This window comes from Passer domesticus, chromosome 8 (assembly GCF_036417665.1).
Source record: "Passer domesticus isolate bPasDom1 chromosome 8, bPasDom1.hap1, whole genome shotgun sequence".
Taxonomy (NCBI): domain Eukaryota; kingdom Metazoa; phylum Chordata; class Aves; order Passeriformes; family Passeridae; genus Passer; species Passer domesticus.
This window is the reverse complement of record NC_087481.1, coordinates 48,705,495-48,729,094: the sequence shown is the minus strand read 5'-3', so window position 1 is coordinate 48,729,094 and position 23,600 is coordinate 48,705,495. Positions and strand designations below refer to the sequence as shown.

The following is a 23,600-nucleotide window of genomic DNA, read 5'->3' as shown; positions in this document are numbered from 1 at the left end:
GACAGTTTGGGGTCCCCCATAACAAGCTGGCCTGAAAGAGGCTTGCTGTCTGGACACCAGGCAGCTGACAGCAGCCCAGAGTGAAGCAAGTTCTCCAAAGTGGTATTCATTGCTCCATTTGTCTGCCTTCTAACTCCTGCCAAAAGTGAGCAAAAGTCCTACAGAAACCACTTCCTTCTCTTCCCAGCCCACAGTTAACCACGTCAAAAGGGGCTGGTACACAGAGATCAGAGACAAAGGCTGATGTATGTTCACTTGGTGAAGTACCTTAGCCATTTCTGTAGAAAAACCCTAGTCCATTCCCCTTGGACATGCAGCAGATGACATCTTCTATAACAATTTAGAACTCAGACAATTCAGATAGATTCTCACATGTCAGGAAGAAGAATATTTTTGCCTTCACCAAGGCAAGACTCCTTGATGCAAGGGGGTTTGAGCTTCTTGTAAACAGATTATTGCCCTTTTTTTAATATTTTGACAAAACTGTGTACATCATGACCTGCTGAAGAAAAGTGTCACCATGCACTTCCAAGCTCTCCCATGAACAAGGAAGAGCATGACAAAGAATGAGGACAGAAAAATACAAACACTTCTCTATGTGGTCCCTGTCCTGCTGACTTCCAGCAGGACATGAGAGTCTCACTACATGGTCAGGAACTTGTTCCTTTCCAAGACCAGTATCCTGGTTGTTGGTACCTGCATTGCAGTGGTTCACAGAAAAAAAATAAAGACACAGGAGGCAATTTTCAAATCTATCTAGAAAACTTAGGAGCTTAAGTCTCATCTTCTTTAAAACAGTTACAAGCTCTAAAACATCTATAGTGCTTCTAGAAAACAGGATTAGAAAAGTGTGTGCATTACCCCAATGTACAGATGGTGGGAACCACACAATGTGCAGATGGTAGGACCCATGTAGGTCATCTGACGTGCCCAGATCGTGCAGCCTTTCGGCAGCAGACTCAGGAAATGATCCAAGGGCCCAGCATGCCAGGCCCTTGCCCTGTAACGTGCTTCTTCCCACACATAACATTACCCTTTTGAGGAAGATGGTCATTTCCAGAAATAGCCTAGGCAGTGCCCTCTGCAGTGCAGCAGTCTGTTTGGGGAACATGTACTTCTCTGCAAACACGCATCTTCTGCCCTCAAGAAACTGCCTTCAGATGCACTGGGGAAAGTGAGGCTTTTTGAGTAAACACCACCTGACTGAACTGCACTTTGTTTGAAAAGAAACTGATGGCATTTGTATGGCTGTGGGCCAGGCCAGACTTCCTTCACTTCTATTTAGGCTTGTTATTTCTCTCTCATGTTACAACCATACTGCTGCAATACTGTGCCTGGAGATGAAGGCAGGGGGAAATATACTTTAAATCAGGAAAATACATTGGCAATACTGTTAGCTGCATGCTGTACTAGGGAAACTGAGGCACAAAGCCTCCACAGGCTGTAAGAAAATCAGGAAGAGAACCCAGATGTCCTTATATCTGGGACTGTATTCTGTCAACAGGAACACACTCATCCAGCATTTGGGAGATCCATGGAAAAGAAAGGCTGAGAAAAATGGAAGAGCTTCGATTTCTTCTGTTCTTACAGTTCTGGCTCACAAGCAGCACCAACCATGAAGGCTGCAAGGTGGCTACCTCCCACAGCTCCCAGATGGCCAGGCTGTTTGTGAAGCAGTTCATGAACTGCTGCACTTTGTAGCCTCACTGCTAAAGGCAAAGCAGAAGCAGTGCCATCTTACCTTACCATGCCTATATGCTGCTGTAGTGCTGCCCAGGCACCTGGGCAATGACCCCTGGAGCAGCAGCCCCAACAGCAATCCCACTGTCATCTGTCCTTTCTCACAACTTCTCCCTTCTTGATGGTGTAACAGATGGTAGGAGATAAATGAGAAGCTTTCAGAAAATAATCGACTATTTTATGGAGAGGAGCTTTAATCAAAACTGAGGCAAAAGAATTGCTCTCAGTTCACATGCCTGCTTCTCACAGAGCAAGCAGCAAAGCATAAACAAGTAATTAAGATAATATTGGAAATCATCTAAGGCTACTTCAAACTGGATTCATAAAGCAACAGAACTGAAGTGAAATCACTTTCATATCAGAGAATGAAAGGACTGAAAGTACAGTAGGGAACACAGAAAAGAGAGATGGGAATATATCCAACAAGATGGAAAAAGCAGGCCTGTTCTCTCTGAGCTGATCAACAAGGCAGTGTCTCATAGAGAAGAGATCCAGGCAAAGGCCAGCCAAGTGCACAGCCCCAGAGACCCACAGCCTCTGATCAAGAGAGCCCAAAATAAGTCAACAAAAACAAATCCTATCTTTGTTGGTTCAAAGAAGGTAGGGAGTAAGAGCCAACACTCTCAGGAGGAGAAAAAATAGCAGCCAGTCTTTGAATTTGGGCAGAAGTTTGTCAGGAGGGATCAGGAGATGATGAACAGCAGGAACTCCAACAAGCAAGACAATTAACTCAGCAGCAGGACATTGACCAGTCTGTTTGGGTCAGAAATAGAAATGGATTTGAAAGCTCCATCAGGAGCAGGAAAGGAAAAAGTCAGTCTTACCTACAAACAGGAGAACAGATGGAATCAACACTACAGGTGACAACCAATTCACTGCCGAGCACAGCACCAGGTCAGGTTAAACAAAAGCATGAAGGATAAATCCCTGCATGTGTTGTGGATGAAGCATTACACAGAGAAGATATAAAAAGTGTACAAATGTGCTGAGATGGGAAGAAAACCAAAACAACTGACAAAGAAGGAATATGACTTAAACCAGAGAATTGCCCTGTACAGTGAATACAATGGAAAGAGAAAACAAGTGAATTGCAGGAACAGTTGAGACCAGGTTTGCCCCAAATATCCTCCCCACCATCTCAGGACACTAAATTTCTCTAGGGGCTGGGTCTAACAAGCTTCACAAAAGACCCTGAGAACACAAGAACCAAAATGTGAAGTTTCCTGTCATCACACCAGCACTGTGATCAGTGATGCAAATCAGCCCACGGCAGCTGCAGCACAGCTCTAACTGGGCAGTGCTGCAACACCAACAGCATGAGCCCTGACTGACTCCCACTCCTGTAGAGGATTCCCCCAAATCTGGGAGGACAAAGGGATCATGAGCCTTCAGGCACACACAGAGACACTTCACAGCAGACAGATGCTGCAGCAGAGAATCATAGCTCAGTTGCAGATAACATCAACAACTGGGCCCACTTCTGGTTTACACAAAGGCCTCTTTGCACAACTTGGATAGTCTAAAGGGAGCACAAATTACATTTTACAACTACTGAAAGTACAAGACATAAATTGAGCCTAGAATTGTGGGTTTCTGCATAGACTCCCTGCCACCCAGATATCCCTATACACAGCTATATTGCTAATACACAAAGGAAAACAGGAACTGCAGCTCTGCAGGATCTTCTTCCTTGGAGGCTTATAAAATAAACAGGGTGACAAAGAGGAACACAGTGGGTTCCCCCATGGAAATTGCTACATCAGCTCTTGCCCTTTTGGAGGCCTCATTCCTCACTAGGGAGGGGGGTTTATGCTTCTCATTTACTGGGTTCACCCCACTTTCTGTGTTTTCCTGGTAACCTGCCAGCTGTACTGCAAAGCCAAGCACCACTGAGAAGACACTGTATACAAAATCTCACCTACATGGGGTACTTTTTTGTTTTCCAGATCTTGTCAGGATCTCACATAAGGTAGTGCTGGCAGGTTCAGCAACTCCAGCATCACTGGGAGTTGCTTATCTACACTTGCAGATTGCACTGGGGCAAATGGGCAGAGGGGATGTGCTGAGGCTGAACAGAGTTTGGTACAGTCCTACCTTGCCAGCCTTCTCTGAGCACCTGTATGCAGGTACAAACCTACAAAGACAGTGGGATTTGAATATGGGGTGATTTGCCTCTTGTGTATGGACAACCAATCCAGTTTCCCAGCCCAACATTTATACTGCCATTATGCTTTCTCAAAAATAATCATGCACATACCTCAATACTCAATACTGCTGGCCAGTCTCCCTCAATATCTCTAAGAGCAAAGCAATCCTTAACAGCCCAGCTTTGTTCAGCTTCCCTTTCTTGAAAAATTAACCAGCATATTCAGGTATACCCTCCACTGAGAGGCAAGATCCTGTCTCCAAGTACATCCAGACAAAGTTTCAACAGCAAGATGAAGATTCCAGATACTAATCACACTGCTTGTACATGATCAAAATGAAGTGTAACTCAAAACATGGCACAGCAGATCTCACACATTCTCTGTTTTACACGTGTGGATTTGTACTCGATGAAGCAAAGCCAGGTCCTGAGCCATGAATAGAGCTTCACTACAAGGCACTACAAGGCTTGAGGCAGAAAGCAGCCTCTATCATCCCCATATTACACAAGGGCCAGATTCTAACCCACCTACACACAGAGAGTCAAAACTCAACTCCCACTAGCTGTGGAGTGAGGTGTGATTGAAAAAAAACAACCATAAAACTCACAAGCAAATAAACAAAGTATCACCCAGAAACAAGTAACAACTATAAAGCCTAGGAAGCAGGAAAGCTGCGGACAGAAAGTCTCAGACACCAGGTCTCTGGGACAGGAAGATAGGGGTAGGGGCTTTGTGCAGAAAAACAGATCAACAAGAACTGACACAGCTATTTGCTCTTTCAGGAATTCCTTACACAAGACAGGCAAACCACTCATCCACCTGCACACCCTCTCTCTCCCAGTAAAATCATAATTACAGCACTGTCCTAACTCCAGAGGCTCCAGGAAGGACTGAAAATTGCCAGGTACTCAGTCAGCAGCACGATGTGGGGGGAGGAGGGTAGAAACCTCCTTTGACAGAAAAGATAAAATATATTGAAACTGTGCAATGTTCACCAACCCCCCTCCTCCTCCCCTGCACAGTGAGGTACAGCTGCACAGCGCTGCTGCTGTGGTAAATCAGCTTTCTTGTGCACCAGTCACCCAAGGCTGACTTGCAGATTCACCTGCAGCCACAGACTTTGAGCTTCTGCACACATTTGTGAGCCTGTGCCACGTTAAGCCATCACCTCAGGCACACAGAGTACCTAATACACACCCACCCCACAGTCCCTGCTCTGGGACACTGTGAGCAAACCAAGTCAAAGCCAAGGATACCTGAGGGTTTCAGCAGTACAGTCCCTGTGGCAATCCTCAAGAGAGAGTTCCAAAGGCCTACAGAAAAGATTCAGCACAAAACCAAGTGATGGAATTTAGAAGTGGGAAAAAAGTTTCATATGGGTAGATGAGGGTGCAACGACAGAGAAAATGAGGAGCTGCACCAGTACAACAGCCAGGAGGGCAAAGAAACCCAGACACACAGATTTCTAATACAACATGCCCAAAATGCCTTACCATACTCAGCTGCTGACTCCAAGCTCTGCAAGCAACCTGCTACCAGACTGTAGGTGTCTGAAAGGCCCTTGGGAGGCAGTGCCAGACACAAGGGAGGATAATGGGAAAATGAAACGAAAAAGAAACTGGACAGAGATCAAACCCTCCCCCATGGAACTGAGCAATAGATTATTTGAGAGCCCTTAACAACATGGGCCTCCTGGGAGAGCTGAAGGCTCCCAGTGCTGCTGGGAGGATGCTTGGTATTTCCCCAGGATTAGACCAAAAAACAAGAGGCTTTCTAGATGCCTGAGAGCCTAAATAAAAACAAAACACAAATGACAATCTAATATTATAATGTAATTTCAGATTTCATTATAAATCTTAACTTCATTAAATTGACGGTATTATTGGGGGAAAAAATAATTTAGCAACCCTACTGTTTATTTTATTTCCTGCTGACACAATGATTTAATTGATTAAAAATTCTTCTCAATTATTTTCCGAAATGTATAAATATCAAGCCAGGCTAATCCTAACTAACTATAATGAACCTTTCAAATAATTGGGTCTATTAGAACTGCACATGTAGGGTCCATGACAGCAGTTTCCAGTGACATTGTGTGCAATTTAATGTACCCACAGAACTGCACTCCCAGCACAGACTTTAATTTTTCTAGCAATGTTTTAGAACTCAGGTTCTGCCCCAGAAACATCTTTTGAAGAAAGTAACAATAAATAAGTGATACTACATGCTGTAAAAAAACCTCTTTTCATTTTTCATCCCATTCCAAAAATCAGAAGACAATTTTGTCAAGAGCAAATTGAAGGAAGCAATACTCAATTCAAATGTAACACTTGTTGGCTAACTTGGGTTTTTAATTTGCTTGGGATTTTGCTTTCATCTATGCGTTAAGCAGAATTTGTCAAAAAAATGTTTCCCTTGTCTATTATAAATACCAGGTAACAATGACTGTGATTCTCCAGTTATTTTCTGCAGGTGGATAATTTCCCATACCAAAATATCCCTGACTAAAGTAAAACTGTATTTTTAAACACACTCATGTTTTAACTCAAATTCACTATGTCTTCCAAATATCTGCATGAAACACTGCACATTCATGTAGATAATGATTGCAGAGGGAAGCCCTCTGCAGCAAGCTCCATGCTGTTGGTTGCACAACAGAGACAAGCAAAGGAAAAGAGAACCTGAGCTACAACATCCTTCCTTACAATTGCATCACATGAATTAGAAACTATGAAGCAATGTTTTCCTCTTATCTGCACACCCTTATTTGGGGTGGAAAAGAATTATTTTGCTGAGACTGTGAGACCACCATAGTTCTGTAAGAATAAGAATTGCTCCACCACTGCCATCCAGAACTGGGCTCTCTGCTTCTCAGAACTTTCTGGGTGTTTGTGCAATGACAGCACAGAGCCTGTCAGAAGGAAAGAGCTGTCATGTCTGGGCTGCAAATGCAGAAGGGAAATACTTGGAATTAAAATATTAATCAAACAAGCAACCAGGCTTTGTAAATACCCTGAACCACAAAATCATAGATTATTTGGTTCAATAAAGACCATCAACAATGTACACGTGCCAAATTGTTAAAGAATTCATAAAGGTGTATAAATAAAAAAAAATTTAAAAAAGGAGAACATTGTCTCTTTCCCAAGGTTGCTTGAGAGACATTTTTACAGGAGGCTGTTTTATTACAAGATCTGCATGAGATCTAAATGCATAATTCCTTTACACTAATGAAACATTTTGAGACAAAAGCAATCTAAGAAAATCTCCTGTCCACACATGAAATGTAAGTTTTGTTCTTCATCGAGGACTTGATATTTAATTCAAAGTCCATTCCAACTCCACCAGACAGAACTTACTGAATTGCCCCTTTGATTTTAACAGGAAGAGATGATACAGAGCCTTCCTTAAACAAGGCCGATGCTATACTCAGCATCACACAAAAGACACTGCAGTGAATTTGGAGGCACCCTAAACTTCACAGTTGTCACTTCCCGGCACTTCAGCCATCTGGAAGGCCTGCCATCTCCTGCAGCAAGTGCAAGCTGCTACGACTTGTGCTAAAAGAAACTTCCATTTCCAACTGTGCATGTAAGGTCTGAGCTCCCCAAAAAACCCACTCTGGTCCCTGCCTGGAGCAGACCTGACACTGGTCACTCCCTGAGGCTGAAACAACCATAGGAGGAAACGCTCTGGGGTAACAGTGCTCTGACTCTAAAAATTCAATTTCGCCTCAGTACTCCTTGTATAAAGGTTTAAGTAGGACTAGAAAGTACCTCTTCTGCTTCTCTGTTGCCTTTCCCCCCACATGAATATATTCAGCCTGTCAGGCTCAAGGGCCCAGTGGGCTGGTGACAGCACCAGAGCTGCCCTGGGAGAGCTGTGCCTGGAGCTCTGTGCTGGCAGGGCCTGCTGAGCACCCTGGCCCCAGGGACTGGGAGTGCTCTGCATCCCTCTCCAGCCTACAGGCTGCTGGATTCAGTGCTAAGGAGTTCCTGAGGGGGATGTGCTTCCAGCCCTCCTCTGGAGAAGGGCAGGTTGCCATGACAAAGGCCTTTGAGACAAAGAGGTGTGGGATGGAAAAATAGTATGTGGGAAACCTAGAGAGAAAAATACCGACCTCAATTCAGCATTTGCCATCATTTTCCAACAAAGTCACAGGACTGGGGGCTTTGGTTCATGATAAACAATAAAGAGCCACAACTGGCTGCAAATTAGGAGAGGCTGGATGAGGTAGAGAAGCAAATACAAACATTGAGCATACAAAGAGCTCAAGATATGATGATCCTGATGAAGAAAACTTGCCCACAGCAAGGTGTCCTAACATTGCTTCAAACAACCTTTATTATCAAATGCTGCCGAAGCAGAATCACTGCAAGCAAAGGCACCTTTCCCTTAGGCCTTTACAGGTCCTTCCCAATGGCCTTAAGAAAGCCTTAATCACCTGAGCCACCTGCCACCATTTTATGGATTGCACAGGCCTTGCTGCAGTAAAAGCAAGCTTGCAAATGCCTTTTCAAAGGCATACTTTATGTTTCTAAAGTTTCTCTGTCCAGAAAGTCTCAACAAGGTCTGAACAAACCTACAGAAGGTAGCAAACAAAAAAAAAAAAAGAACAGGAATGAGAGGGAAGAGGCAGATGCAACCACAGCACCAGGCTTAATCCTATTGTCTCTTCCAGATTTAAGAAACCAAAAAACATGCCATTGTATAATAAGAAAAGTGTCAAAACCATGGAGTTCTACAATTACCAAGCTATCAAAAGCTGGGAAGTCCCACTGCCCTGAAAGGCAGACTGAAACACAGCTTTGTTTTCCTGAACTGAATTTTTAACATGTTGTACATTACAGTCAGTCATCTCCCTCTCTCCCGTTTGTTGTAGGGGATCCATTTCAAAACATTTCCTTGCTTCAAATCATGCCTGTCATTACAATCCCAAAGCACCCAGGCTGCACATGCACTATCCCTTAAAAGCAGTGATTTCTGGGTTGGAAAGACATCAGCTGTATATAATGGGAATAGCTATTGCCTACCTCCTCCCTAAACCTTATGAACAGATCTCCCTATTCCCCTTCCCTCTGCAGCATCTGAGACTTGGCATGATGTCAGCTGGCAGTGCCACTTCAGATCCAGCTCCCCTGTGTCCCCTCTGCTTCCAGTGCTATGGACCCAGAGCGGACGCTGCACTTGTGTGCCCCAGCTCTAAACCCCTCTAACTGTTCAGACTCTCCCCGTTTTTCCAAGAGGGCAAGTTTCTCTCCACTGCCTCCAACTTTGTTCTGCAGCTTTGACGCCCCCAGCCAGCCCTGCCCCTGTGCTGTGCTGCCCACACGGTACCTGGTGGCAATGCTGGCAATGCTGCCGCTGCCGCTGTATTTCCGTGCCCGGCTCAGCCTCCGCGCGGGCTTTGGGTCTTGTAGTCCAGGGCTTGGAACTGAGGGGAAGGTCGAGGCATAGCCGTGTTCACACTCTGCAAGAGAATCAACAGGCAAGGCATTAAGAACAAAAACCAACCGAAAAAACCCAAAAAGAAAAAGGAGAGGAGAAAATAAAAATAAAGAAGGAAAAAAAACCATAAAGAAGTCAGCAGGCAGGCCTCACCACTAACATGTTGGCCTAGCTGGGGAGGCCCTTAATCACAGCTCAGGGAAATGACAGAGGATATATTCACAGGGAAGTGGACTGGGCTTGGAGAAAAGGGAGGAAGGGAAGTATAAAGTCTCTGCCAACCCTGAAGGAAGGTCACCAGCACTCAAACATTGAAAATATAAAAAAAAAAAGCCATGACAGTCCAGAGAGTGCCTCATCTCTCTCCTCCTGCCCAACCTATCTGAACCAGGCAGACCAGATGTATTTCACTGTGCCACTGACATCTCTGCTGAGCCAGAGCCACCCACCACCATCCCTCCAGCCCAGTGGAAAACTTTCACACCAATACCCCCTTTTCCTCCCAGAAACCACATCCACGTCAATCTCCCCCACTCTGCAAAAACATTCCACCTCACCCACCACCTTCAGAAGGACTCATCACCCTATCCTTCATCCAGCCCCTCACTGTTGGGGATTCACCCCGACAGCAAACACCGGCTCTGATCCCTTCTCCGGGGTCACTCTGCCCCCTCGGTGGGGCTCTGACCCCAGACCCGTTCCCCTCACGGAGGGCACCCATCCTCCCCCATTACCTCTCTCCCTTCGCTCCAGATACTCGGCCGCCTCCAGCAGCCGCTGGATGTTGATCATCTGGACCTGCTCCATGGCCGGGGGGCTCCGCAGCCCCGGGCCGCCCTCCGCCCCCACGCTCCCGGCTCCCCCGCTGGACACGGGGGCGGCTGCGCTGGGGAGGCGCCGGGGATCGCCGTCTCTGCCCAGTGCCCGGGCCTCGTCACACCGTCCCGGGGGCGGCTCTCCTGGGAGGGCGAGGGGCGGCAAGGGAACACGCGAGGAAATGCCGGAGGAAGGACCCGCTCCGGGATGCTCCCGCCGGGGAGCGGCGAGCGCCTATTCCTGCCCCAGCGCCGGGCCGAGCGCTGCCCCCGCGGCCAGCCCCGATGGCCCCGCGCCGGGCCCTGCCAGGATCCCAGCCCCGGCCCCCTCGGCCCGGCAGCCCCGCGGCGGGACCGGCCCCTCCGGCCGCCGCCCCGCCCGCCGCCTCGCAGCACTTTGTTTACCTCTGCCCGGCGCTCGCGGGCGGGCGGAGCGGAGCGGAGCGGGGCGGGCTGGGAAATGCAGTCCCCGGGAGCGCCGAGGCACGGCCGGAGCGGGGCGGGGGCAGCTCCCGGGGCAATGGCTGTGCGTCCCCACGCCTGAGGGGATGGCTCCGCGCCCACCCAGACCCCGAGGTGGTGGTGGTGGTGGTGGTCAGGGCACAGAATCGCAGAGTGGGTCACGCTGGGAGGGACCACGGTGGGTCAACCTCCCAGCTAAGGAGGGTCACTCCAGAGCACAGCGTACAGGATTGCATCCAGGTGGCTCTGGAATATCTCCAGTGACAGAGACTCCACAACCTCTATGGGCAAGCTGTGCCAGTGCTTGCACAGCTCCTCATATTCAGGTGGGACTGCTGTGTATCAGTTTCTGCCCGTTGCCACGTGTCCCATTGCTGGGCACCACCGAAAACAACCAGGTCCAACCCCTGACACCTCCCTTCCAACAGACAGCCATTAATAAAATCCCCTCTCAGATGTCTCTTCTTGAGGCTGAACAGGCCCAGCTCCCTCAGCCTTTCCTCTCAGGAGAGATGCCCCAGTCCCCTGACCAGCTCTGTAGCCCTCCGCTGCAGCTGCTCCAGGAGCCCCTGTCTGAGAAGGAGGAGCTCGAGGAGCTTCTGGCACTGAGAAGCGCAGAAGTGGACACAGCAGCCCAGGCGAGGGCTCCATGCCCGCCCACACGGAACTGGCAGGGCTGTGGCAAGGATAAAGCAGAGAGGCCACAAAAGACAAAGCCACGGCCACAGCGTGGAAACTTTCTGCATCTCACCTGTGGAGATGGAACTAAAAAAAAGGTGCCAGGAATGCCCACCTGGAGTGGCTGATACATTGTTTTTCATGGGAGGTTAAGGAGCAAGGCCCATTTTAAAATGTGCATTATTCAAGAGCATAGACAAGAAATACCATAGACACTATACTTGAAGTAGCAAATTAACAGGGCACAACTGATTTTTATTTAGGTACAAACCCTTGGATCACTTCTATCACTCTGAATTTTACCAACTTAAGCATTAGCTGGAATGGAGCTTAAAAACCTGATAACACAGAATTGTATTATACCAGTCTCTGAAATATTTGACTTACTCAAAAAGGATGCACTCAGAAAACATTCAAGATCAAAATCATAACATTCACAGTAAATATCTGAATCTCCAACTGAATCTGACTTAGGATCCCCCAAAGACTGTTTTGTAGTTCTGACTGGGGTTATTTTCTGAACCTTTAGGCCATGACTGATTACATTTGCAAACATTCCTCCACCACAATGGGAGTCAGAAAAGTACCTTGAAAAAAAATCCCAAAAAAGCAGAGATTTTCAATCAATGGCTCATGGCTCGTAGCAAGGGCTTTAGGCAGAGCACAGAGTATCAGGAGACTCGTGATGGAACTGCAAGAGTCGGCAGCACTCAGCTAGAGAAGAGCTGAAAAAAGTGGATTCAGGGTAGCTAACTTTTCTCTACACACAATTTGCTGATTCACCATTTCTGAGGTTTCCTCAGAAAACTGCAGGCTTGCAGCTGATGGAGGTAAAAATAATACCACGATTTTAGTTCTTACACAGACCTTTTCATCTCCGAATCTCTAGGGGTTCATTTGTTTTGTTTCTCTTAAGGTGGGATAGCTGAAAAATAAAGGAAGCTGGGACATCCCTCCCTCATTCTGGGAAAGCCAGTCCCAGCCCTTGCTCGGACAGGAGAGTCTCCACTCCTGCACCCACACCCAGCCAGACCACAACACGTGCAAAGACTGGATTTTGGCCGGGGCAGAACTCAGGGAACAAAGCATTCTCTTGCCCCACCTCATATTTCTACACTGGAAACTGCCCATAGAGGAGACTGTCAAAAGCACATGGAAAATTCCAAATTTGGGCAGTCTCAAGGACTACTCATAATATCTTGGATTAGGGAAAAGGTGCAGACATCTCCACAACAGAGAGGTTAACACAAGAGCATTTCTGGGCTCTAACTGTGCTTCCTTTAACCTACTTCCAAAACCAGCGAGACATTTGCTTCTCAGGATTAGCAACATTAAACATTAAAAAACCCAAACCCTGCAACTCCAACTCCCCAAACTCATGATGAAGCCCCAAAATCACTGTAAAACAGGCCCTTGGGAGCATCCACTGCCATTAGCTTTTCTGATGGCACATTGGGAGATGTGTGGTGCCACTCTAGGGGTTAAAAGGGAAACCCACGGCTGGAAAATGAAAGGGTAGGTTAAGAGCATATCAGAGTGTCAGCCTCATGAAGGTAAAGTTCAAGTCATAAAACAAGAGAGGATGAGAGGGGCATCCTGATACACATGGTGAATTAAATCAGCCTGGAAAGAAGTAACAGCAGGATCAGCTCTGTGTGAAATGATGTAGGACAAGCTCTTGCATTTATACTTCAGCTCAGCTTCCAAGTCTTTGTTTCTGAAGTAAACAATGTACAATTAGAAAAAAAAAAAAAAAAGAAACTGGGTGAAACAAAGACAAATTTGGGAATAAATTGTGGGACATTTCCCCAAAGAAGGAGTCCTAGAGAAGCGGCAAGTCAACTGTGGAGCCACAGCAGATCTGTAAAATCTTGCAATTGCCATCCCAAGTGCCCGTGTGGGCAGGTCAGCCTGCAAAATGCCAGAGTGTGACAGAAACAAAAGTGGGTGTAAAGTAAATAGCATGAAGAGGCCCAATGCCATTCAACTGCTGACCAAAAAGCCCCCAAAGTCAGATTTTAAATGTGGTTGAGCAATCCACAGACAACACTGGGGAGGGGCTAAGGGAAGAGTATTTTAGGGGAGAATGAGATCATTTAATTTAGTGGCTCCGAATGATCTGTAAGTACAGTTTTCTGATTATAAGTGCTTGCTGCTGGCATCCCTTCTGGCAGCTGTGATTCACTTTCATTGTGTGTTCTGCTGCTTCGCCCTTTAGAAAGGGGCTTTTTACATTTTATTAAATGGCACTTCGGCAACCCTCCATTTCCAGCCTTAATAATGGATTTGTTAATCTCCCTGATAGCCTTTCCCTCCTCCTTAGCAATAATTTAAATATCCAAGAAGAAATCTGCAGTGCAGAAATCAATTAATATTTACATCTGAAATGCTGCTGTACTATTTTCATCAAGTATAACAGATGTGATCTGTTTTTTATCAACATCACCATCACTTACATTATACTAGCAACTTCCATCAGGGAAATTTTCTAAGAGCTTTCCAAAAGTAATGCTTTAAGCTTCTCAAACCCAAAATTACTTCAGCTATTTTCTTTCCACTCGACAGGAAGGGAAACTGAGGTGTAAGCAGCATAATTACTCACATGAAGACACACCCTAAGTCAGAGGTGGAACAGGAACACGTCTCACAAATCAAGATGCCCAGCCCTCTGCTTTGAACACAAACCTTAGAAATAACACAATGCCTGGCTATGTGGAAGTTATTTTCAATAAGGGCAATCCCTTTGGCTAAGCTGCCTTGTTTTTCATTCTGTATTTGGCTTTTGCTAAAATCCTCCTGTTCCCAACCATTTGCATTTTCTGGGAGGAACATCAAGATGGCAACAGCCATAAATGCTCCCTTTGCCCACCTTCACACAAACCCTCCAAACTCTTAATACTGTTTTCAAATCCTTGAAATCTAACACTTGTGCAATCAAAGCTTGAACAGAGAACCCTGGTGCCATTTTCTGGCACTCTCACAACAGTGCAAAATGCAGTGATTCCCCAAATTTCCGCGAACAGCAGATCCATACCACCTCTGTTTCATCTGAACAACATATCAGCACTGTAACAAACAGGTCTCTGTTCTTGTGGTCACGACTGTGACAGCTCAGTACTGCAGGACTTGCAGCAGCAGACTGGAGCACAACCCAAGTCCCACCTACCCAACTCCCTTCCAAGGCTTGCAATACCTTCACTGAGGGACCCCAAGTGCCTACAGGACACGGCCTCATTTCTCATCCGGGAGCTCCACCCTTTCACAATGCATCAGATAATCCATTTCAGCACTCCCTCTGGTACCTGGAACCCATCCACCACTGAGGACAGATGTTTCTCAGGACCAAACCTCTGGGATATCCAAAAGTTTGAACAGGAATAAAGTGCATGCTCTGATCAAAGACTAAGCTCTGCCAAACAATAAGATAAAAGCCACAGATCTATTGGCTCTTTGGGTCACTTGCTCCTTCTCTCCAGGAGATCTGCTCTGTTTTCAGACCTGTGCTGTGCCCAAATTTATACTGAATCAGTGACTTACTCTGTAACTTTGATTAAGTCACTTAACTGATCCAGCTGCAAAATTAAGGGGAATTTCCACGAGGAAAAATATCCAGAGTCCTTCAGCTAAATAACAAGAAGGTAGGGTTCTTCAGCCAGTGGCAGAAGGTGCTTCTCTTCCAGCTCTCAGGATGCTGTGCTGACAAGGGATGTGATTGGTTCTCAGCAGTGCTTCTGGCACAGTTCCATGGTTCTACCTCTGCCCTATCATTTCTCCTGCTGTGGCTTCCTTCTGAATTCTATGTTGAGGCCCAAACAGCATGAGTCAAAATATCCCAACCTGGAAGTGGCTAACACATGAATCACTGTGGCCAGGTCACGAACCAGGAGGAATGAAAGGGGTTTACTGTGAGTTGGATGAAAAATATAAAAATAAAGGGGTCCCACACTGCTCTATATACCACATCACCATAAGATCCAAGACCATCTACACTGACCTTGAGCCACGTGGCCAGCTCTCATTGATACAATGGGAGCTCTGCACGCAGACCAAGGGCAGTCTCAGCTTCTTCTGCCCTCTGCTAATTACAGGTTTCTGACATTTCTTTGGTGTGTCAAAAAAAGACCCTACACAGCACATTAACAATGGAAGGAGGCACATGATGAAGATACTGTTAACTCATCCCCAAGGCTCAGTTGTGTTCTCCCTCAGAGAGAATTATTCAGGAGCAAAGGACAAATCTAAGATCACCCATTTGTTATTCCTGGTCAGAAGATCGATAAACAGAGCCAGCACTTGAAGAAGATCTAGCTGTCTCCTGCGAGGGGCAAGGTCCCCTGTCCCATGCACGCACACCTCTATTAGACCTGTGAACTTGTCACCCCTGTTACAGAGACTTGATTGCCTTCATGCTTTTGGAAGAGGATATGGCAACACAGGTGTGTATCTGTAGTGAGATCAGAATGTATTACACACCATGCCTATTACAGATAAGTCATCGTATCCGAAGGACTCATCACATGTTTGTGCAACTCCTACTGACAAAAACATGAGTCCACACGCACAAAGGGGATGCCTGGCACAATACTAAACCTCAGCTGAGTTTACTCCAGGTCCCTTTAAAAACATCCTCCAAATTCCAGCATTTCAGCTGTTACAGATTTTCAGCCCTGCTTATTTATGAAGTGGCATTTGCAGAGGTTACAGATGTATCAACAGAGCTGCCCTCAGCACAACTTTCATTTCTGAAAACAGCCACTGTAACTTTCTTCATGTGACGTTTCTATTCCTTGGATACCAAGCTTAAATTTCTAGAAACAGGTCATTTGGAAACCTGTACACGTGAGTTAGCAAGGTGTGTTGGGATTGGGTTTTGTGGTCTCACCATGAGAACTGCAGCAAGAAGGCAGGCAGCACTGCTATTCACTCCCAGAGGCTCAGCTGGAAAAATAATTCAGTTATATTTCAGTAGCAAAAATACTCCAGCTTACCCAAGGAGTCTGATAAGAGGATTCTAACCTTCCCTGTCACCATACTGTAACACAGGTCATTTTTATTCTAATATTTTAGAATATAAGTGAATGCTATAAGGGTGGTGCTGAGAGGCAACTCCTGAACACTGCCTCCCCCTGCCACGGCCCTGACAGTATATCCTACCCTGCTCCACAGCTCTGTGCCCTGTGGCTCTGTTTCCACACCACTCAGCCAACCCATGGCCCCTCTGCTATTACTCATGACCACAACGATAAGATGTGGGACCTATAGATGTACATCACCATCATCTCCATACTTCTGCCTGACTTCAGGCAGGTAGGAAACTCCTGCCTTATCTGAAAGTCCTGCCCTAGACCTGGAAGGCTCTGCTGTCTGCCTCGTACCACTGACCTGCAGACAAGGGCAGGTGTGTTTTGGAGGCAGAAAACATCGTTGTAGTTGCTCCTCTGTCACCAGAAGGTGTGACATGCACATCTGGGATACCCAAGCATTTGGATCCACAAGAGAAGAGGTTGTGTCCACCTCTCAGGGGGCCCCTCTACCAAACAGCAGCTGCTCCTGCTGAGGACAGTGTTTTGAGAAGGTGAATAACATGGCACAGCCACCAAAGGCTTGGAAGAATGAATGAGGACACTGAGTGTAGTTTATCAGAAACTGTAGAACTGAAACAAGGAAAATCACTTGAACTCTCACAGTGGCCTTAATAGCCCTTCCTTAAATTCCTTCTTTTGGCTACTGAAGCCCTTCAGCTGATGCTGACCCCAGCCAGCATCTTGGTGCTTTACCCAGCTCTGTCCCTGTCACCCATCCTGGCCAGAAAGAGACAAACATCTACGTGTCACCTCTGTTTTTTTAGGACTGTTTCCTTGGGGCAGGGCACTGTCACTCCCCTGCATGTACAGCACCTGGCACAACAGGGCTGTGACTCAGCCACCTTCCTGATGGGAGTAACACCAAAATAGCTCATTACACCCTTTGTAACACCACGGTCAAATGACCTGGGCATCCTGCAGGAAGCAGGCAAGCACCAAGTCTGACTGCAACTGAGCCTGGCAGTCTCCATCACCAAACTTTATTGCCCCCCCCGATTATTGTGAATTGTGAGTAATGAGTCGTGACCATTAAAAACATCTCTGTCAGGCTGCCAGGACTGGGTGCACTGAGGAATCACCCCTGCCCTGGCAGATGAAAGGGCACAGCATTCTCTTGGTGCAATAACCTGAACTCTGCATGCAAATCCCTTCCCAGAAAGGAGATGTATATACATTAGGATACAACCCTCCTGCTTCTGCAGCTGTTCCTTAGCTTAGATAGGGCCAGTAAGGCTCAGAAATTGTTTTCCAATCCCAGCAGCATTTTTCTTTGTTTGGGAGCAACACGTAAAAGCTGCCTGGTTTATGACGGTCACGTTCTGAACAGCACGTTCACCAGCTGAACCTTTGGTTAAATGGGACTTTTCACCCTAAAATGTCCTGATTGCACATTAAAATACTGAAAGGTTTTGCAGCCTAATAAAAGTGATGATTTTCAACATTATGACCTCAACAATTACTAGTGAAAGCTTCAGTGAAAAAACAAGTGCTCAGGAATGGAGTTGTTTAGATGAAAACACCTCTTTTAAAAATCTAGGAATAAAAAATCCTGCATCCTGCTGTCCTACTCATTTTCCAGTTCCAAACAAGGAATGATAAATTTTTAAATGGAGCATATAAAAGATCAGATACTATCCACCTCAACAGCAAGGAAAATTCTATCTCCCCCCACCCTGAAAAAAGGGCATGATTTTGACAGTTTCCCTTCACAATAAGAACACTCGTTGAGAAAAAAAAAAACCAAACCTAAACCAGTGGTCTCACACTCAGTTTCCAAACCAGGGATGCTGCTGTTTTCACATGCAAACCCAGTTCTTGCTGGTGTCTCCTGTCATTTTCCTGCTCGCAGCTGCCGCTCACGGCGCAGCTCAGCTCCTCAGCTGGCTTTGCAGATTCATTACGAAATAACAATTAGCACGTGAGAAAAAAATATCCCATCCCAGTATTAACCCAACTTTCCAAAACAGAACAGCAGCCTGGATTTGTTCTGGGCGAGCAAAGAACAAGGGCTGTTGGCTGCAGCTTCAGCGGCAGAGCAGCTCCTCCGCAGTGGGATCCCTTTCCCTGGGAGCCTGCGGAGCTTTTCCCGCAGAACAAGGGCACCCTACATCGCCACCTGCGCGGGACCTGCAGCTCTTTAGGGGTGGAGGCGAGCACAGGGCGATGCTGCGATGGAGACGCGCGGCCAGGGACCCGCTGGTCCCTTTGTAAAGTTAAACGGAAAACAAAACGCAAAACATGCTCCGCGGACGAAAGAAGAGGGGGGGCCGAAAACTCCAAATATGAAAGCGAGGAGGGCAGAGAAAATAAAATAAAATAAAATAAAATAAAATAAAATAAAATAAAATAGTAGATTTTTTTTAAAAAAAGTAGAAAATTAAAAAAACAACCAAACAAAAAAAAAAAACCAAAACAAAAAACAAAACAAAGAGTAACAGAGAGACCCGAGGAAATCGAGGGCAAAGCGCCGGTGGCGGAGCGGAGCCCGGGGCTCCCGGCGAGGTGTCCCGGTGCCACCCCCGGGTCCCCGCGGCTCCCGGAGCCCCCGGGCCGAGCCCCCCCCGGCCCCGCGCCCCCCCCACCGGCCCGCTCGGCAACGCGTGACGTCACTCGGGGGGACCCCGGCGCCGCGCATTGGCGGAGCGGCCCGCGCGGCCCCGCCCCCGGGAGGCGGCGGCCAATGAGCGCGGCGCGCTGGCTCCATGTGCGAACCATGTGTCCGCCCGCGGGGCGGGGCGCGCCGCGCGCAGCGCCGCCGGAGCGCGCTCCGCCGCCGCGCGGGGTCCGCGGCCGCGCTCCGCCGCGGGCCACGGCCGCCCCTTTGTTCCCGAAGCGCTTCTTCCTCGCGGCGCCGCCGGCCCGCGCAGCGCGCGTGCCCGCTCGGCAGGCCGCTCCGCGGGGGAAAGCCGCGGGCTACGCGCACCCTCCGCGCCCGCGGAGCAGGAGGCTAGCGGCGCGGCTGGCCACCGCCCCGCACCGGACGCTTGCCCTGCCCTGCACTGCCCTGCCCTCTGCTCTCCTCCCCGCCGGCTACCTGGCGAGCGCTGCCACTTGCCTACGTGACTCTGCCCATGCCCCGGCGGGGGGAGCGGGGACGTGTCATCGCCTCCTCCCCCGCCGCTCCGGCTCCGCCACCGGCTCTGGCTCCGCGCGGGGCCCGCCGCCCCCCCCGGCTCCTCTCGGAGCCGCTCCGAGCCCGCTCTCCCCGAGAACCGGAGATGCGCCCCCCTCCCCGCGCCGTCCCGCTCCACTCTCCATCCCAAACTTTCCCCCGGGCCCGCTTTGCCCAGTGGCGGCGGGGGTCGCACGCACGCCTCTGCCGCGGGGGGTGCAGGCCGGCCCCGGCGCCCTTTGTCACTGCGTCGCCAGCCCCTGCAGCCAGCCGAAAGTTTGGTTTATTTTTCCCACTCCCCTTGGCCGCCCCGCGGTCACGCACACGCGCGGCCACGGCCGCCAGCCCGCACTTACTTTTATTCTCCTTCTCGATCCGCTCCAGGTAGCTGGCGGCCTCCAGGAGCACCTGCACGTTGTAGAGGAAGGTGTCCATGCCCGCCGCGGGGCTCGTGTTGCAGATGTCCCCGAGGGGGCACCGGGCCCCGCCGGCCGCCCCTGCGCTCCGCGGCTCGCTCCGCGGCTCCCTCCGCGGCCGGCCGCGCTTCCCCATGCCCCGCCGCCTCCCCGCGCCGCGCTGCGCCCGTCCGTCCGTCCGTCCGTCCGTCTGCCGGCGAGCCCGGCGGCCGCCGCGGTCCCAGCGCTGCCGCCGCTGTGTCGCCCCACGGGCCGCCGCCGTCCCGCCCCCCCCGCGCCCCGGCGGGGCGGCCCGGCCCGGCCGCGCCTGCGGAGTGCGAGCGCCGGCGGCGGCGCGGGGGGGCGGCCGGCGGGGCAGGGCCGGGCTCGTCCCGGGGCGGGGGGACCGGCGGGTCGCCGCGCAGCAGCCCCGGGTGTGTTACAGCTCCGCGGCGGGGAATGACCCCGCGGAAAGGGGCGGCTGCGCTGGCGGCACTGGTGGGGGCCCGGCTGCACCCGCCCCCAGGACACAGAGGCACAGCCGAGCCTGCCCTGGCGTTTGTCACCCCGTGTCACCTCCCGCCACTGCCCGAGGGTCTGTCCCTGCTCAGGGACCCAGCGTGACAGGGGAGCCCGTGCTGCGCCCAGCGCTGGGGGCGATGGGGCCAGCACTGCAGGCGAGCCCCGAACTCCAAAGGGGCTCCTCGGCATGAAGCACTAGCGGTTTAATGTCAAATTACTCCTCTGTTATGCAGTGCCCCCCAGAAAGCTCTCTCTGGGTTCAGACACTAAAAGCAATTAATAAAATATTTTTTTCAAAGTAAATCGAAGGCAGAGGATGCACCAGCCTCCCTCACCCTCTCCATATCCATCCCTGCAGAGCTGGGGTCAGGGCCGGGCACACTACAGCTTGTTTTCCCTTGTTTTGCAGTCAGGGAGGTGAGAAAGAGCAGCTGCGCCCGGAGGAGGGAGCACAGGACCTGACCCAGCCTGAGGAGAAGGGCAAGGATTTGCACTTCCAGAAGTCATTTGCGATCTCGGGTCCATGAATTTTGAGGGCGTAGGCGGGGTGGACTCCACTAGCACCAGGCTGGCAACAAGTGACCTCCAACACCCTCCTGGCCCCTTCCATCGGTGACAGCAGCACCTGAAGCACGGAGCTGGGCTCGCAGCACCCAGCCCCGCTCCTGCCCGGCCGGTCGGGTCAGTCTGTTCCGCTCGGCAGCCCTGTGGGAGCGGCTGGGGAGAAGCATCGCCCCACAGATGTGCTGGGGCGTGGGGACCTGGCTGCCGTGGGGCTCCGTGGGTCTCACCGCCTCCCAGGGACCGGAGCTGGCTGGAGAGCAGAGAAGGGAGGTGGTGGTGGCGTTTGGGAATGCTGTGAGTGCTAATGGGTACCTGGAGCCCGCAGCATCACGGGGCCCTGAATCATCTGAGAGGGGACGGTGCCCCAGCCTGCAGCGCATGCAATGCAATCCCCGCGGCACCCAACTGCTGGGGGCCAGCGGGCTATTTTTGGGAAGCATGGCTGCGGGATTTCGTCGGTCACATGCTCTTCCCCCGGCACATGCCGGGGCTGGGCCGGCTCCCGAGCAGGGCGGCTCAAGGCAGCCTCTCCCGCGGCCATCTGGCACCTCCTCCGCGCCGGCAGCACCGCACGGCTGCTGCCACACCAACAATGCCGCCACTTGTCCCATCACTGCGTTTGGCAGCCCAGAAGGGACTGATGTAGCGGGGAGGGCACAAAGCATCCTCTGGATTTACTGAAGAAGAGTGAGGAGGCAGAGCCTGGTGTGCTCGGGACAGAAGCCGCTGCCAGGCTCAGGTGTGCTCAGCACCCGCAGGTGGCTGGCCACCCTTAAGAGCAGGATTTCAGCAAGGGCTGAGCAGAGGTGGGAGCCAGGCTGAGCCGTAGGGTACATCCAGGCAGTGAAGGTCTCAGAATGTACTTGGCTTTTATTAACTCCACTGACTAGCTGAGATAAGACACGATCCCTGCTTTACGAGCGTGCATGGGCAAACACTCCCATTAAAACATCACTCAGAAAGTCTCTGCCTTTCTAACTGTGCAGGGATTGAGCTGGTGGTGGGACTGCTGTAATGAACCTCAGCTGCAGCCACTGGGGACCTGGACACTGAGGGCACCTCTCTGCTGGCTCACCATCGGGCAGAAGGCTTTCCATGACCTCACCTTAAAGTACAAGAGGTCATTGCTGAAAACACACCAAAGGCACCAGAGGCAGCCAGCATCAGATTGCTTATAAATCAGATGATTTAAAAATCTCAGGTGCTCTCCCAGAGGATGAGGATGTTATGGCTATCCAGAGTCCATACTGTAGATCTTGTGCCTAATGGTAACCCTGTGTTACCAACTGCATTTCTTGGTCCTCCTTGTGCACCTGCACAACACTTCTCTAGTGATTTTTGGAATGCTCTGTGTGAATTGGTGCCTGATTCAGCAGGTACCACTTTTCCCAGTGACTTCCCAGATTTGAAGCCAGAATAATCAAAATTTTGATCCCTTTCTCTTCTAGCTTAGTTCCAGGATAATTTCTCTTTAAAGGCACTTCCACAGAGAAAAGTATTCTTGGGGGAATGGTCCAAGGGCAGGCATTCAAAGGGAACTGGCTCAAGAGGAATGGAGGCTTTAGGGCATGTGGGCAGTGGAAAGCACTCAGAATCAGAGAGGCAACACAGGAGTGATAAGAGACGAAGTTTTGCAGCATTGCCAGCTCTGCACATCCAGCAGCCATGGTCCAGCACCCTCAGCCACTTCTGAATACAGCCAGTTAAGGGCATGCTCTCTTTATTTCCCTTCTCTTGTACTTTGCTCAGCCTTTGAGCTCATCCTGAAGTCTCTCTGTCAATTTTTTCTCTGCAAGGCCATGGGGAAACTGCTTCTCAGGTAAAAGTGGAAGATCTGAGTTCAGCCCCATGGGCCCATGGCAATGGGAGTTGGGGTGAGCTGGGGTGAGCCCAAGGCCCACACCATCAGCATGGCCCGAGCAGCTCTCGCATTGTGGGACATCCCTGGACCTTTTATCAGCAGCCTGTGGCTGCAGGCTGCCCTCAGCACAGTGAGGGGAGCGTGGCCCAGGAGTGCAGAGGTTGGGTGCCCACAGGGATGTTGCCAAATTCACGCCTGTGAAAGTGGGGAGAACATCCACCCCATCATTTGGGGATTGGATTAGATAAGAGGTAAGATTGCTGGAGTGAGTGCTTCATTTTGCAGTGCTGCATAACATAGCAAGGTGTGGGTTTAGGTGCCAAGCTGCCAGGTGGTGTGAGGTGCCAGGAGAAACCCCTGGGGCAGAGAGTGGGCATCCCTTCCCCTCTGCCATGGGAATCACCTCATGTGTGTGTGGTGCCCATGTTGGGCTGAACAGAGGAAAACAGAGCTATTGCCCTGAGCACAAATGCTGTCCCCTTTGGTGGGTGTATTTTGACCTTGTTCTGGTGCTATCACACACAGCAGCTGTTTCCCCACGTCGCAGGTGTTATCCATTCAGCCTGTTCCAGTGGCAGCACCAGTGTAAATCACCCCCTGGACAGACCTAGCAGGGTTCAGACAGGGTTTTAAAGGGTGGGAGCCAAGACAACCCTGGATTTTGGTCTGCAAAAGCTCCTGGAAGCACCTGCTCTCTTTCCTTTCAGGCTAATCCCAGTGTAATCCCTTTAAAATTTCACCTGCCTATAAAAGCCTGCTGCAGTAATTTTGG

At 49.9% G+C, this 23,600-nt stretch overlaps 1 protein-coding gene across 2 annotated transcripts in view; it reads right to left on the bottom strand.

Moving 5' to 3' along the window:
* Window positions 1-20,145, bottom strand: part of MXI1 (MAX interactor 1, dimerization protein) — a 55,420-nt gene extending 35,275 nt beyond the window's left edge. The window contains exons 1-2 of one of the 2 annotated variants that reach the window (XM_064431264.1): window positions 19,843-20,145; window positions 9,225-9,357 (exon numbers count right to left, since the gene is read on the bottom strand). In XM_064431264.1, the coding sequence (XP_064287334.1) occupies window positions 9,225-9,357; window positions 19,843-20,038 (329 nt within the window). In that variant the 5' untranslated portion in view covers window positions 20,039-20,145. Of the gene's footprint in view, window positions 1-9,224; window positions 9,358-10,069; window positions 10,544-19,842 lie in introns of those variants that run through there. The other variant, XM_064431265.1, reaches the window with a different exon arrangement.
* Between the last annotated feature and the right edge of the window lie 3,455 nt (window positions 20,146-23,600).